At 52.0% G+C, this 16189-nt stretch overlaps 1 protein-coding gene across 2 annotated transcripts; it reads left to right on the top strand.

Annotated features, from left to right (window-relative positions):
* The first annotated feature begins 1763 nt into the window (after positions 1-1763).
* aspdh (aspartate dehydrogenase domain containing) lies at positions 1764-14808 on the top strand. Of its 2 annotated transcripts, none has more exons than XM_052041011.1 (8): positions 1764-1897; positions 3070-3158; positions 3990-4134; positions 5833-5917; positions 7501-7650; positions 8083-8309; positions 10798-10955; positions 14661-14808. In XM_052041011.1, the coding sequence occupies exons 2-8, from the start codon at positions 3104-3106 to the stop codon at positions 14696-14698; spliced, it is 858 nt and encodes a 285-aa protein (XP_051896971.1). In that variant the 5' UTR covers positions 1764-1897; positions 3070-3103; the 3' UTR covers positions 14699-14808. The 2 variants fall into 2 exon arrangements, with proteins under 2 accessions (XP_051896971.1, XP_051896972.1); XM_052041012.1 differs by having other exon boundaries at positions 1880-1923.
* The last annotated feature ends 1381 nt before the right edge of the window (positions 14809-16189 follow it).

The following is a 16189-nucleotide window of genomic DNA, read 5'->3' on the forward strand; positions in this document are numbered from 1 at the left end:
TATGCGAACTGCTCTGCCCGTGACCGCAAGAAACTGCAGAGAGTTCTGGACACAGCTCAGCACATCACAGAAACCAGCCTCCCCTCCATGGACTCTGTCTACACTTCTCACTGCCTCAGTAAAGCAGCCAATATAATCAAAGACCCCTCCCACCCCGGACATTCTCTCTTCTCCCATTGGGCTGAAGATACAAAAGCCTGAAAGCACGTACCACTAGGCTCAAAGACAGCTTCTATTCCCGCTGTTATAAGACAATGGAACAGTTCCCTAGTACGATAAGATGGACTCTTGACCTCACAATCTACCTTTTTATGACCTTGCACCTTATTGTCAGCCTGCACTGCACTTTCTCTGCAGCTGTTACACTTTATTCTGCATTCTGTTATTGTTTTCCCTTGTACTACCTCGATGCACTGTGTATTGAATTGATCTGTATGAACAGTATGCAAGACAAGTTTTTCACTGTACAAGTGACAATAATAAACCAATTCCAATTCCAATGTTTCGATACAAAGGGAATCAAAGATCAGTGCAGGGGAACAGGGCTGTAGTAAAAGATCAACCTTGAACTTGTTGAATGGTGTAGCAGACACAAGGGGCCAAATGTCCTCCTCCTGCTCCTATTTTTCATTTCCTTGCCCTCTGCAGGTAGACTCAAAGGAGCGCATTTGGGGAATTGCCAACAAGGAAGGCAGCCAGTACATTTTGGGGCCTGCACATTTTCTTGAGAATCCTGAAGTTGCTGATAACTCCAGTAGGTTCTGGCCAGTTGTGTTGTGCTTCACTGTGTTCTCTCTTTTGACAACTTTCTGCCTCACAGCTAAGTCTCGGTCCTACACTGAAAGCTCAGAATTAAATAGATACTTGACTGGGAGGTGAACGTCAAAGCCACCTGGATTCCATCAGCAGAGGGACTTGGATAGAGAGCCCACTGGACAATGCAGCCTGAAGCAGGAGCCTCAAGGAATTCCAGGTCAATCTCCAGGAGTACGAGCAAATATTGGGATTAAAGTTTTGAAAAAGGTGGATTTTTTCCCCATTTCTTTTCAAGAATTTTGATTTGAAAAGAATTGGAGAAGACGAATAAAGATTGTCCATTGATTTATCCAAATGGGTTAGAGAGCCACTGGATTTTTGACCGGTGTCTGCCTCAGCTGAGAGATGGCTCCGGGAAATGGGAAGTGGAGCAAGTTTTCCAGGGTCTTCTTGTCAACCTTTATTGTCAGAGGGTGGTGTACAGCAGGGGCAGCTGGGCACAGGACCTTTATTTGGTGGATGTTGAGTGCAAAACCTGTCCTCTCCTGTGCTTTGGTGAGTCAATGTCGTGGAGATCAGGCCCTCAACCTGTCCGTGTACAGCAGCTCGACCAGTGAAGGTGGGGTGACCTTGGTCTAGAGTGGGGGTGACGTGGGTTGAACATTAGTCTTGTAGCTTAGCTTCTCTGAGTTGTTGGCAGTGAAGTGAGCACAGCACAAACTACTACAACCCATCAGACACTCCTACTCTGTCTCCATCAGAGGCAGCGGGTCCCATGTTGACCAAAGCAGAGTAGAAGCAAGTCACTGTCAATGCCAAGGGACAGCCTGTGAAAGGCAGGGAGGTGACCACCGGGTGGGGGCAGGTCTTGCAGCCAATGTACCAAACCTGTGATGGCAGCTCGGTCACGCTGGCTGTGGACAGTGGGTGGAGGGAGACATCTCACAGCACACACACAGGAAATGCTTTCATTAATAAAGTCAGGAGCCCGACCAATCCAACCACGTGTGGCCACTACATCAGCCTCGTGATTAGTTATTAACTGGAGTCGGAGGGGGATGGGGTCAAAGTGCGGAACCCAAGCGCCTGGAATCCAGCTGCTCGTTGTGTGAGAGACCACAGCTGCGCTTCCACTGCGGAGGTTTGTACTGGGCTTGGATTTGTGCTGTGAGTCCATTTGCTGTCAGGGATCGGTCTGTACACGACTTGTCTTTCTTCGATAGCTGCAGTCACTGGAAATCCCACAGTGAGGAGTTTGGGAAGTGCAGTCACTGCCGTCCTTTGGGAAGTGCGACCGCCAATGTGTGCACAGCAAGCTCCCACAAACAGCAATGTGACACTGGCCCGATTACTTGCCCCAGTAGTGTTGAATGAGGGATGAACATTGACCCCAGGACACTGGAGAGAACTCCCAGTTCTCCTTCCAAACATGGTCTTGGAACCTCTGTCACCTACCAGAGACAGTAGCCGGGGTCAAGGCTGAATGCCTCGTGGATGGACGGCGGTGAGTGTGTGAGTGGCTCCTCTTGCACACGTCATTGACTGCACAGGGCTTTCCTCCATTCTGAGGCTGCTCCCCCCCCTCCCCCCCGAGGCTGTTCCCCCCCTCCACTCCCCCTGAGACTGGTCCCCACTCCACCCCCCAAGGCTGTTCCCCCCCCACACCCCGAGGCTGTCCCCCCCCAACCCCCCCACCGAGGCCATTTCCCCCCGTCCCCCCCAAGGCTGTTCTCCCCCTCCACTCCCCCTGAGACTGGTCCCCACTCCACCCCCCAAGGCTGTTCCCCCCTCCCCACACCCCAAGGCCATTCCCCCCTCCAACCCCCCCCAAGGCTGTTCTCCCCTCCAACCCACCCGAGGCTGTTCCCCCCTCCCCACACCTTGAGGCCGTTTCCCCCCTCCAACCCCCCCCCCCCAACCCTGAGCCCTACAACGGGCCTGACCTGCCAGTACAAGAGCAATCAGTGGTCGTTCTAATGACAAGGCCATGTCCCCATGGGCTGAGGCCTGTCACGCTCCTTGAGGTCTTGTTTTGTGTGGGACGTATATCTAATGGTGCCCAGGGTAGGCACCGCCCTCTCCCTCCTCAATGAGAAGGATGAGAAAAGCCCTCAGTCCTACCCCAACAGGAGCAGAAAACGTTGGGTCCAAGTGACCACCATGTGGAGCCCCCAGTACGGAGAGTCCCCCTCACCCTGCCCAGCGAGGTACAGCTGAGGGGAAGGAGTGACATGAGGCTTGGGGTTCAGAACCCACACCCCCGGCGTTGCTCGACCCAAACACCTTCTCCAGCTGTTTGCCTGTGCCTTGCAGGGGCCGAAGGAGCAGCACCAGCAGGGAGGCTGCCATGGCTGGAGAGGGGAAGCCCCGGAGAATTGGGATCATCGGCTTCGGACACTTAGGTAGGTTGAAGGAGAGAGGAGGCATTTCTCTGGAATGTCCTACACCTTGAGGGCGTGTTCTGAAGTGCAGTCACAGTTGTAATGGAGGAAACACAGCAGACATTTTGTGCACAGCATTGTGAGGGGGGAATATTGGTCCCAGTGCACCGGGTGGAAGTGAGTGAGGTGGGGGTCGGGGTGGAGATGAAGGCGAGGGAGCTCCCGTTTCGTTTCAAATATTACAAGACCAGGAGAAAGCAACCTGGTCCTCACATACAGACCTCCTCTGAGCCCTCGGTACTGGAGTGTTGTCAATGGGCCCCAAGGCTGCGGCTGCAGATCAGGAGGTGAAGATCAGTGCTAAACATACAACAGAGCAGTGGCCGTTTGTGGACCACTTGGTCCGGAGAGCAAGAACGCTCCGACTGTGATGTGTGATTAGTGGGGAAGGTTCCCGCTCAGGTGACGTGCCCAAGATATGATGACCCATAGGATTACATATAACACCTCATGAAGTAACACATCAAAATACACACTTTACTCAGGGTATTTATCATGTTTATCATTGTGTAAAGAATTATTGGATTATTTACACTATAAAAGATTTAGTTCATTGTATATAGGATTATTTACACTTTATAAGGATTAGTGCATTGTATATTGAGTTATTTATACTGTATAGGTTGAGGGCATTGTATGTGGGGTTATTTGCACTATGTCTAATGCATTGTGTGCAGGGTCACACACTGTGTATTCAGGGTTATTTACACTGTATATCACACTATGTACTACTGTCCTTTCCCGAGGGGCTACTGTGCTGAGGCTCACGTGTCTCCCTGTCCTCGTCTGCAGGCAGGTACCTGACCAGGAAGGTCCAGGTGGAAGGGCAGCTGCACGGCCTGCAACTGGCCTTCGTGTGGAACAGCAACCAGGAAAAGATGGAAGGGAAGGTCCAAAAGGAGCTTCAGCTGGAATCTCTCAGCGAGTTGGCACAGAGGTGACGGTCTCACCTGGATGCGGAAGGGCTGTGGCAGACTGGGGAGGGTGAAGAGGTGGTGTTCAGGGGGTGTGGAAGTGGCAAAGGGGCAGAAGGATGAGACCCAGAGGCCAGTGGGTGCTCAGGGGATGACGATGGGAAAGTGGAGAGAGGTAAAGATATTCTGTTGGTTGGGAGCAGAGGGTAAACAGGGGAAAGGGCGAAAAGAGGGTCAGAGGTCAGCCAGCAGCTGACCAGATCTTCTGATTCTGCATAGCAGAAGTGGCGGATAAAATGTAACAGGGAAGTGTGCTGATACACTTGGCAGAGGAAGGAGAGAGCAAATACACAGATCGGAGGGTGTGCGGGAGTAGACACAAGCAGCCTGGAGAGTGGAGGAGATATTGAGAGTGGGGAGCGCTGTGGTTCAGAGAGCCGGTGTGTTCAGCCATTAAACCTGCACAGGACACTGTTTGACCACGTGGGGTACAGTAAACTTCCAACGATCCGCTATCGGATGGTTCAGAAATCTGGCTCACCGGCTGTTGTTCCCCGCACTCCCTTTAGATTTACCGGGTTCATTGGAAAATTTATTACATTACTTCATTACATCCAAAGGCGAATGAAAAGTTTGTTGGTGTATTAACAGGAGGAACATCCGAAGTCCAGAGGGAATTCACAGTGTCATGGTCACCGTACTGCAGGAAAGTGGTGGTTGTCTTGCAAAGGCTGCAGAAATATTTCTTGCACTGGTTGCAGGGGCTGGGACTTCAGCTGCAGGCTGGAGAAGCTTGGCCATCCTCCTTGGAGCAAAGGTTGAGGGAAGGTTCGGTAGAGGTGGGCCAGGTCACAACGGATGCAACTGATCTCGTCTTAGCTAACGGAGTCTAGTATAATTACAATGGTGAGCCCAGACACGATGGGCCGAAGGGCTCATTTCTGGCTCTACAACACTACGACACAATGGTTCAGGGACCAGGGAACACTGAGCTAATATTCTGGACAAAGGTACACGTGCAGTGTGAGGAACTGTTTTACTGACAGAGTGTGGTCTGGATCTGGAAGGACGGAAACAGAACGAGCGTACACCTTCGAAAGGGAATAGGTCAGGCACACAAGATGGGCCTAGGTCAGACTAAATGGGCTGAACAGTCTCCTCCAATGCCATAGAACCATAGAACAATACAGCACAATACAGGCCCTTCAGCCCACCATGTTGTGCCTACCTTTAAACCACGCCTAAGACTATCTAACCCCTTCCTCCCACATATCCCCCTATTTTAAATTCCTCCATATGCTTATCTAACAATCTCTTGAACTTGACCAACGTATCAGCCTCCACCACCACCCCAGGCAGCACATTCCATGCCCCAACCACTCTCTGGGTGAAAAAACTCCCTCTGATATCTCCCTTGAACTTCCCACCCACTATTTTAAAGCCATGTCCTCTTGTATTGAGCATTGGTGCCCTGGGAAAGAGGGAAAGAGCCATAGTAATGTTATGATCCTAGGGGGTGAAGGACGGATCCCTGCAGGGTCAGTGTGGTCACCAGTACCTGTTTCTTCCTCCTCCTCCTACCTCAATGGGCCTTGTCAGCCTCGGGATCCAGACTCAGGCAGCAGCCAGGGGTGGTAACGGAATAGCAGAGGGTGTTGGCTGCTGGATGAACCTCAGCAGTTGTCCAGACCAGCTTCCCATCGGCTCTTTTTTTCTTCCAGACGCGCGGACCTGGTTGTAGAAGTGGCCCATCCTCAGATAGCAAAGGAGTACGGGGAAGAGATTCTCAAACACGCCGATTTCATGGTAAGATTGAGGTTGTTCAGTGGAACACAACAAGAGCTCTGGGTTGGGGGGAGGTTACTGGTGAAGGACCGTGGTCTCTCTTTGACCCCACTGACAATAGAGTATCCATCGCTGGAGGATGCCCCGTGTGTGACACCTCCGGCGCCCCATCACTGGGGAATGCCCCAAGGAGCTTCTCCAAGGAGGAGAGGAGGGCAGAGGCCAACAGTAGGGCCACTGAGGTGGGCATGAGGGAGGCAAAAGCAGCAGTGGAGCCCAATCGCATGAAGATATGTTGAAAGAAGTTAAAACCCCATTCAACCTCGGACAATCTGAACCCACCCTGACCACGGCCAATCCAAACCCACCCTGACCACGGCCAATCCAAACCCAGCCTGACCGCGGCCAATCCAAACCCACCCTGACCACGGCCAATCCAAACCCACCCTGACCGCAGCCAACCCAAACCCACCCTGACTGCGGCCAATCCAAACCCAGCCTGACCGCGGCCAACCCAAACCCACCCTGACCACAGCCAATCCAAACCCACCCTGACTGCGGCCAATCCAAACCCAGCCTGACCGCGGCCAATCCAAACCCACCCTGACCACGGCCAACCCAAACCCACCCTGACTGCAGCCAATCCAAACCCAGCCTGACCGCGGCCAATCCAAACCCAGCCTGACCGCGGCCAATCCAAACCTGACCTGACTGCGGCCAATCCAAATCTGATCCAACCCGAGTGCAGCCAGTCCAAACCCAAGCTGAGTACACACCAAAACTGAACATCACCCCCCCCCCCACCCTCCCACGCACACGTCAGGTGTCATTGGGTTCAGGTCAGGTGGCCGGTCTCTGGGACAGAGTGCCCGAGAGCCCGCAGTGTCTGAGAGTGCTTGACCACCAGCCTGGCCACATGGGCAACGTTCAAATCACAGCCCTGGGGGCAACAGGTCGAAGGCAGGGCCCGTTCTGGGGAGGGTATTCCCCGTGACTGTGAGCTGCTAGTGAGTGGAGGCCAGAGGAGTGAGCGGTGAAGTTGGTGCTCCCGACCGAAGGGTTGTCAGGGACAGCGAGGCAGGGACTGAACGGGAGCAGCTGAAAGGTTTAGAGAAAAGGTACAAGAACGGGTAGAGGATCAAGAGACTGGACGAGCTTCCTCTGTATCACTGCTTCCATGAATCAAAGAGGGCAGAGGTCTGAGGTAAGAGGAAGGAGTTTTAAAGGGGACCGAAGGGATAAGTTTTATTTACACAGAGGGTGGTTGACGTCTGGAACTTGCTGCCAGAGGAGGTGGTGGGATCAGATACATTTAAGAGGCATTCAGACAGACACTTGAATAGACAAGGTGTAGAGGGATACGGACCTAATGCGGGCAACTGGGACTGGTGTAGATGGGCAGAAAGGCCAACATGGATACGATGGGTCGAAGGGCCTGTTTCCGTGCCATATGACTCCATGACCAAGGATGTGTGCCTTTCACACCCCGAGACCACGCGCGGACACAAACCTCCAGCGGTGCCAACACAAGAGGCTGGGGGTGGGGAAACCACTCAGGGAGGTCGGAGTTCAGTGAGTTTGGCTGTGATTGCCGTTTCCCCCAGGTCGGATCTCCCACCGCGTTTGCCGAGCAGGGAGTTGATGCCAAGTGCCGAGAGGCAGCGAGGAGGCATGGACACACCCTCTACGTACCCAGCGGAGCGCTCTGGGGGGCAGAGGACATCCAGAAGATGGCCGATAGAGGAACCCTGAAGGTGAGGAATGGGCAGAGTGCATGGGGAGAGGGGAGGGGAGGGGAGGGGTGAGGAACCGCCATTGAAACGATCCTAGCCGGACACATAGACTCATTGAGGGCACAAGGTGCACTGCCCCTCCCACAGAAAGAACAGAAATGACAGAGAGCGGGAACGAACCATAGTGGGGATGGAGTGAGGGAGGGCAAGGCTGTGTGGCCATGGTGGGTGTGGGGTTAGGGGTGGGGTGCTGATGACCCGCTTCTGATTTGGAGAAACTGTGAACCGGATGTGTGGTCAAGGGGCTGGGTGAGAAGGAAGGTGAAAAGACCCACCTGGTTTAACCTCGTTCCACCCCTGACCCTCCACCCCCAACATCAACTCAAAAACTCACCCCAGACCCCGCACCACCATTTCTTCCCTCTGACCCCTGACCTTTGCCCTTTCACACAGGCTCTGAAGGTCACGATGAGCAAGCACCCAGACAGCTTCAAGCTGGAGGGCTACCTCCAGGAGCTGAAGGAGAGGCGGAGGGGGGAGCGGACGGTGCTGTACGAGGGCCCAGTCAGGAGCCTGTGTCCGCTGGCACCCAACAATGTCAACACCATGGCTGCCGCAGCCGTGGCCGCTCACAGCCTGGGCTTCGATCGGGTGCAGTGCTGCCTAGTAGCTGATCCCAGGTGAGTACGTTCGACAGCGAGGACACGGGCAGCACTGTGGCACAGCGGGTACAGCCACTGCCTCACAGCTCCGGAGACCTGGGTTCAATCCCGACCTCCGGTGCTGTTTGTGTGGAGTTTGCACATTCTCCATTTCCCCCGGGTGCTCCGGTTTCCTCCCACATCTCAAAGGCGTGCGGGTTGGTGGGTTAGTTGGCCGCTGTAAACTGCCCCCAGTGTGTGGGTCAGTGGTGGAATTTTGGGGGAGTTGATGGGAAGGTGGGGAGAATGGGCTGGATAGAATTGGTATAAAGTGGGTGCTCGATTGGCGGTGTGGACTTGGTGAGCTGAAGACCCGTTTCTGTGCTATGTTGATGATCCCATAACATTGACCAACAAAATGGGTCAGCTGGTGTCAAATGACACTTAATAAGAACTGTGGAATGATGCATTCTGTGAGAAGGAACACAGACAGTCAATGTGGTGTGAGGGGATCACACTGAGAGGGTGTTCAGGACCAGAGGGATCAGGTTAGGACTTGTGAAGATGGTTAGATATGTGGAGAGGGTCCATGAGATCCTGGACTTCATGAAGTGAAGCACAGACTGCATTACCCAGATCTGGCCACAAATGGGGTATTGCTTCCAACGCTGGTCACGTCCCCAGAAAGCCCAGAAAGGTTGTCGAAAAGATTTACCAGAATGTTCCAAGGGTGAAGGATTTCCAAGGTTGGAGTGGAGAGGGTGGGCTTGTTCTCCAGGGGGCTCTGCAGGTCGAGAGATTTGATAGTGGACAAGATCACAACTGGATTGGACAGGGTCCAGAGAGGGGAGAAGGGTCAGGTCCAGGACACACAGGTTTATGGGTAAAACTACAGAAAGAATGTGTCAATGCGCAGAGAGCAGTGGTGAGTCGCAGCTCGCTGCCCGTACCTGGTGCAGACACACAGTGAGAGTTTCAAAAGGAAACCAGATAAACACTGGAAAGAAAATTTGCAGGACTGGGGGTAAGAATGGGACCTAGCAGGCTTGGGGTACAGGGACTAACATGGAATTGTTGCTGTACTGATTCTATGAGACACTGGGACAGACAACTATTACAGAGACACAAGAGACTCTGCTGATGCTGGAATCTGGAGCAACACACACAAGCTGCTGGAGGAACTCAGCAGGTCAGGCAGCATCTATGGAGGGAAATAAACAGTCGACGTTTCGGGCCGAGACCCTTCATCAGGACTGGAAAGGAAGAGGGCAGAAGCCAGAATATAAAAGGTCAGGGGAGGGGGAGGAGCACAGGCTGGCAGGTGACAGGTGAGTCCAGGTGAGAGAGGGAAGGTAGGTGGGTGGGGGAGGGGATGAAAGGGAGTGATGCAAGAAGCTGGGAGGTGATGCGTAGAAGAGGTGAAGGGCTAGAGAAGGAATCCGGTAGGAATAGAGGTGTGAAATAGGAGGGAGGTAGCGGGCAGGTCATGAGGGCGGGGTAGGGGAAAGATAAGGGGTGAGGGGGCCACAGGAATGAGAGAAGACAAGGGGGAGATGTGGGGGTAACAGGGGGGAGGGGTTCCCAGCAGCTAGGGAAATCCATGTTGATGTCGTCAGGTTGGAGACGACCAAGACAGAATATGAGGTGTTGTTCCTCCAGCCTGCGTCTGGCCTCAGTGTGGCAGTAGAGGAGGCCGTGGGCAGACATGTCAGTGTGGGAGTGGGATGTGGAATTTAAGTGGGCGGCCACCGGGAGGTCCTGGCTGTTGCGGCGGATGGAGCGAAGGTGCTCAGCGAAGCGGTCACCCGATCTGCGTCGGGTCTCTCTGATGTAGAGGAGGCTGCAGCGGGAGCACCGGATGCAATAAATGACACCCTGGGGTCCACAGGTGAAGCGGTGCCTCACCTGGAAGGACTGTCTGGGGCCTGAATGGTGGTGAGGGAGACAACTATTAGCTCACCCAAAGGGACTAATTTCAAGGAGTGACTTAAGCAGAGACAGGGAAGTGAAAAGGTTCAGGGAGGGAGTTCCAGAGCTCGGCGCCAGGAAGCTGAAGCTCCACCTGTGTTGGAGCGATTAAACTCGGCGAGAGGTCAGAGATCTCAGACGGCAGTGGAGCCAGAGGAGGTTACAGAGATCCAAAGGGCGGGAATTTAAAACTCAAGCAGTGCTTAAGCTGCAGCCAGTGTGGACCAGCGAGCAGGGTGTGTGGTGGTTCAGTGAGACAGGCAGCAGACTCTTGGAGGAGCTCATGGAGGGTGGAGCAGGAGAAATCATCGCAGTTAATGCTTTTCCCTCCCCTCTTCTACCCTCCTGCACAAAGGTGGAGCTTGTACTGAAGTCCTTCACCCTTGGAACAATTCTGGTGTGTCTTTTCTGGACCCTCTCTTGGCCTTCCTGGGGAGACGTCAACAGGACACACCATCAAAAGTGGCAGATAGCCAGGGTTGCTTTTGGTGATCCAGACCGGGATGGGAGAGGTTTCACAACCCCTCCGAAACTAGTATTTTGCTCTTCGATCCCACAGTTTATTGGACTGGCATGTGGTGGACATTGAGGTGAGTGGTCCAGTTGACGAAGCTTCAGGCCACCAGTTCACAGTGAAGAGCACACGGAGGAACCCCTCCACCCCGGGGGCAGTGACAGGGGCAGCCACCTACGCCTCGTTCTGGAGCAGCGTGCTGAGTAAGTGCCAGTCTCTACCTCACCCTCACTAGGCCAAGGCTCAACAGTCCAGACCGCTGGTCAAACCTGCCGAGCAGCACGATGTTCACATTACATCCTTGTGCACTGGAACCACACAAGCTAAAGTAAGAACTAGGTTTATGTGGTACTCAATCACACCTCTGAAACACAGTGAAATGTTTCATATCAACAGAAATGGTCCCAGTACATGTGATACAACAACTACATGGCCCTATAGTGCACGGTCAGGCACTCACTGACACTACCTTGCACTTGGATTCCAGACACTGATGAGCCACTTGTGTTGGAAGGGAATAATTTGCAGTGCTCTGAGGAAAGAGCTGGGTGTTGGAGGATCAATTAACAAGCTGATTCAAGAAGGCAGAGGGTGAAGCAGCCTCCCTGGACATTGTGACATAATTCGGATAGGGGATTTGCAGAGCATTATCAAAAAAATAATTGACATCAGGTCACTTAAAACAAGCTAAAGTTTTCCACCCAAAGACCTCACCTTGGGCATCGCTGCTGCCTGACCCACTGAGTTGCTCCAGCATTTTGTGTGTGGCTCCAGGTTTCCAGCATCCACAGTCTCTCTGTGTCCTGACCTCACCTTGGGTACTTCTAACAACCCTGACTCCCACCATCGTCACGTTCCTAAATCAAAGCAGGAAATGCTGGAAACACTCAGCAGGTCAGGCAGCATCTGTAGAAAGAGTAACAGAGCTAACAGAGAACAGTTCTGACTGTTCAAGGGTCCCAGACCTGAAACATTAATTCTGTTTCTCACTCCACAGATGCTGCCTGACCTGCTGAGTGTTTCCAGCAATTTCTGTATCCATGGAGACCTCCCAGGATCCGAGTTCTACTCCCCATTCCTGCTGTGTCATCAGTCCTGTCCCTTCAGCAGCAGAATTCCCACTCCACTGGAAAACAAGTAAAACTGCAGACGATGGAATCTGAAACAGAAATGCTGGAAACACTCAGCCGGACAGGCAGCATCTGTGGAGAGAGAGAGAAACCAGTTAACGTTTGGAAATGGGGGGGCAGTGGAGGGTGTCCCTTTTCAAAGAAGAGTTGTGGGGTGCAAGACAAGAGACCACACGGAGGAAGGCTGAGCGGCTCAGGTGATAGGGAGCGTGAGTGCTGACTGTGTGTGGGGCATTTGGAGGAACGGTTGAGGGAGGCAGGATAATGGGGACTGATGAGATTACCTGCAGTTGGAGAACAGTTGACCTGCTCTCCAGCAGTTCCTCCCGGCCCTCTCCCGCAATAACACAGCTTCCCCCGCATATCCCCAATAGGAACATAAGACAAGGGCAGCAACAGGCCACTCAGCCCCTCAAACCTGCCCTACCATTCACCATAGCAGATCTATGCCGAGCTCCTGCGCCAGTTCCCCAGAGCCCTCAGTTCCTCAATCTGCCAAATATTTATCTGTTTCCACCTTAAGTATTCCCCGGGGCGCTGCCTCTGTGGGTTTTACCCAGAGTCTCCCCTCACTGGCTCTGGGACCCAGGTGAGTCCCCAGCCCCGACCCCACCCTGGTCCCAGGCCTCTCCTCACTAGGACCCGGAGCCTGGCCTGGCCTGACCCGCCCCGCCCCACAAGGGGTCCCGGCCACTCGGACCCTCCTGTCCCTGCAGGGCAGATGCCGGCTGCTGTGTTAGTGACCTAACCCGCCCCTCAGCGCGGCCATGAATGGAAACATGAGCCCACCTCACACCTGAACGGTCCCGTGAAATTAAACAGTAAAAGAAACATTTTCTAACAGATTCTAATTTCAATGAGATCCGCCCTCAACCTACTAAACTCCAGTGAGTACAGGCCCAGAGCCATCAAATGCTCCTCATACCCTCTCATTCCCGGGATCATTCTTGTAAACCTCCTCTGGACCCTCTCCAACGCCAGCACATCATTCCTTAGAAATGGGGCCCAAAACTGCTCACAGTACTCCAGATGTCTGACCAACACCTTATAAAACCTCAGCATTATATCCTTGCTTTTATATTCTAGTCCTCTTGAAGTGAATGCTATCATTGTATTTGCCTTCCTTACTACCGACTCAACCTGCAAGTTAACCTTTAGGGAATCCTGCACTGGGACTCCCAAGTCCCTTTGTACCTCCGATTTCTGAATACGATCCCCATTTAGAAAATGGTCTACAGCTTTATTCCTTCTACCAAAGTGCATGACCGTACACTTCCCGACGCTGTATTCCATCTGCCACTTCTTTGCCCATTCTCTCAATCTGTCCAAGTCCTTCTGCAGACTCCCTGCTTCCTCAGCACTACCTGCCCCTCCACCTATCTTTGTATCATCTGCAAACTTGGCCACAAAGCCATCAATTCCGTCATCCAGATCATTAACATATAACATGAAAAATAGCCAACCCAACAACAACCCCTGGGGAACACCACTAGTCATCGGCAGCCAACCAGAAAAGGCCCCCTTTATTCCCACTCTTTGCCTCTGCCAGTCAGCCAATCTTCTATCCACGCTGGTACCTTTCCTGTAATACCATGGGCTCTGATCTTGTTTAGCAGCCTCATGTGCGGCATGATGTGAAAGGCCTTCTGAAATCCAAGTAAATAACATCCACTGACTCTCCTTTGTCTATCCTGCCTGTTACTTCCTCAAAGAATTCCAACAGGTTTGTCAGGCAAAATTTCCCCTTAAGGAAACCATGCTGACTTCAGCCTATTTTATCATGTGCTTCCAAGTAGCCTGAAATCTCATCCTTAATAATGGGCTGTAACATCTCACCAACCACTGAGGTCAGGCCAACCGGCCTATAAGTTCCTGTCTTTTGCCTCCCTCCCTTCTTGAAGAGCGGACTGACAATTTTGGAGGATTTTCCAGTCCTCCGGAACCATTCCCGACTCTAGTGATTCTTGAAAGATCACTACTAACGCCTCCACAATCTCTTCAGAACCCTGGGGTGTGGTCCATCCAGTCCAGGTGACTAGTCCACCTTCAGACCTTTCAGTTTCCCAAGCACCTTCTCCTTAGTAATAGCGACGGCACTCACTTCTGCCCCCTGACTCTCTCAAATTTCTGGCATGTTGTTGGTGTCTCCCACAGTGAAGGCTGACCTTGCAACTTACTGTCTACCTGCAATGCACTTCCCTGTAGCTGTTTCACTTTACTCTGTATTCTGTTATTGTTTTTAACCTGTACTACCTCAATGCACTGTGTAATGAATTGATCTGTATGTACGGTATGAAAGACAAGTTTCCACTGCTCCTCGGTACAAGTGACAATAATAAACCAATACCAATACCAAAGTATTTATTCAGTTCGTCCGCCATTTCTTTGTTCCCCATTACTGCCTCTCCAGCATCATTTTCCAGTGGTCCCATGTCCAGCTGTGCCTCTTTTTCACTCTTTAAATATCTGAAGAAACTTTTGGTATCCTCTTTTATGTTATCGGCTAGCTTACCTTCATATTTCATCTTTTCTCACCTTTATTGTTTTTTAGTTGCCTTCTGTTGGTTTTTAAAAGCTTCCCAATCCTCTAGCTTCCCACTAATTTTTGCAATATTGTATGCCCTCTTTTCTGCTTTTATGCTGTCTGTGACTTCCCTCGTCAGCCTCATCCTCCCTGGACGGTCTCATCAAGCAGGGAAGTCCCAGTAAATTTCAATTCCTTTCAACTCATGCAACTATTTAATTGCTAACACATCCTTTTTCATTTTTCTTCCCCAGACTGCAAAGGTCACGGAGGGAAACTCTTTCTGTGCTGATGAACCGTCCTGACAGCACATTATGGAAGACTGCGTCAGCATTTAGAACTTAAGAGGAGATAGAACATTGCGGGAAATGCAGCATTTGTGACGCAAACAGTAAAGCACGATCTCCAGTATTTGTGTCTCTTTCTGGGTGTGGGCAGCGATCGCCTCAGGGAACCAAGGATCATAGGGCACTGAATTAGAATTGGTTTAGAATCGGGTCACTAGTTCACCTCCACAAAAAACTCAGCCACAGGTGAGGTCACAGAGGACTGGAGAATGGCCAGTGCCACTCTGCTTTTTATGAAGGGCAACAGAGACAAACCAGGAAATTACAGGCAGGTGAACCTTACATCAGTGGTAGGGAAATGATTGTTAGGGAAATGATTGTTAGGGATCGGATCTACTCAAGTCTGGAAAAGAATAAGCTTATTAGGGACAGTCAGCATGGCTTTGTGCGGGGGAGGTCCAGTTTTACAAACTTGGTTGAGTTTCTTTGAGGTGGTGACGAAGATGATTGACGTGGGTAGGGCAGTGGATGTTGTCTACATAGACTTTGGTAAAGCTTTCGACAAGGTCCCTCGTGGTAGGCTGGTCCAGAAGTTTAAGGCATATGGCATCCATGGAGACTTGGTAGATTGGATTCAAAGTTGGCTTGTCCATAAAAGAGTGTAGTGGTGGGAGGGTGTTTCTCTGACTGGAGGTCTGTTCCACAGGGACCTGTCCTGGGACCTCTGTTGTTTAAGATTTTTATGTGATTTGGATGAAAGTGTAGCTGGTCTGATCAGTAAGTCTTCAGACGACACAGAAATTGGCAGAGCTGTGGATCGTGAGGAAGGCTGTCAAAGGAGCCAGCAGGATACAGATCAGTTGAAAATGTGGGCAGAGAAATGGCAGATGGAGTTTAATCCTGACGAGTGTGAGGTGTTGCACTTTGGGAGGTCAAATGTAAGAGGAAAGTGGACAGTGAATGGTAGGGTACGGAGGGGTCTTGGGCCCATAGCTCCCAGAAGGTACAGCATAAGTAGACACAGTGGTAAAGAAGGTGTACAGGGTGGTCGGGGTGTTGGGTTGGGATGTCCTATTGCAGCTGTATAAAACTTCAGTTAGGTAACGTGTGGAGTAGTGTGTGCACTAACATTATGCGGCATAGATAGGGTAGGCAGTCAGAGTCAAATAGTAGAGGTTTAAGGTGAGGGGGGAAAGTTTGAAGGAGGTTTACGAGGCGATGTTTCACACAGAGAGCGGTGGGTGCGTGGGACGGGCTGCCAGGGGAGGTGGTGGAGGGAGATACGACAGTGGTGTTTAGACAGACACATGAACAGGCAAGAAGTGGAGTGGTTCAGGCCACGTTCAGGTGGATGTGCAGTTTAAATTGGCATGGTGGTTAGCACAGACATTGTGGGCTGAAGGGCCTGGTCCTGCGCTGTACTATGTAATGTTCTAACCTGTATCCTCCGGCCACGGTCTGTAAAAACCGGTACAGGCCCACCGCATGGTGTGAAT

This window comes from Pristis pectinata, chromosome 29, assembly GCF_009764475.1.
Source record: "Pristis pectinata isolate sPriPec2 chromosome 29, sPriPec2.1.pri, whole genome shotgun sequence".
Classification (NCBI taxonomy): Eukaryota; Metazoa; Chordata; class Chondrichthyes; order Rhinopristiformes; family Pristidae; genus Pristis; species Pristis pectinata.

Bases quoted from the DNA above. Each gene is read 5' to 3' on its own strand.
- aspdh (XM_052041011.1), top strand. From the start codon at position 3,104: ATGGCTGGAGAGGGGAAGCCCCGGAGAATTGGGATCATCGGCTTCGGA. The intron at 4,135-5,832 runs GTGACGGTCTCA...TTTTTCTTCCAG, and splicing joins CTCAGCGAGTTGGCACAGAG to ACGCGCGGACCTGGTTGTAG. The intron at 5,918-7,500 runs GTAAGATTGAGG...CGTTTCCCCCAG, and splicing joins TCAAACACGCCGATTTCATG to GTCGGATCTCCCACCGCGTT.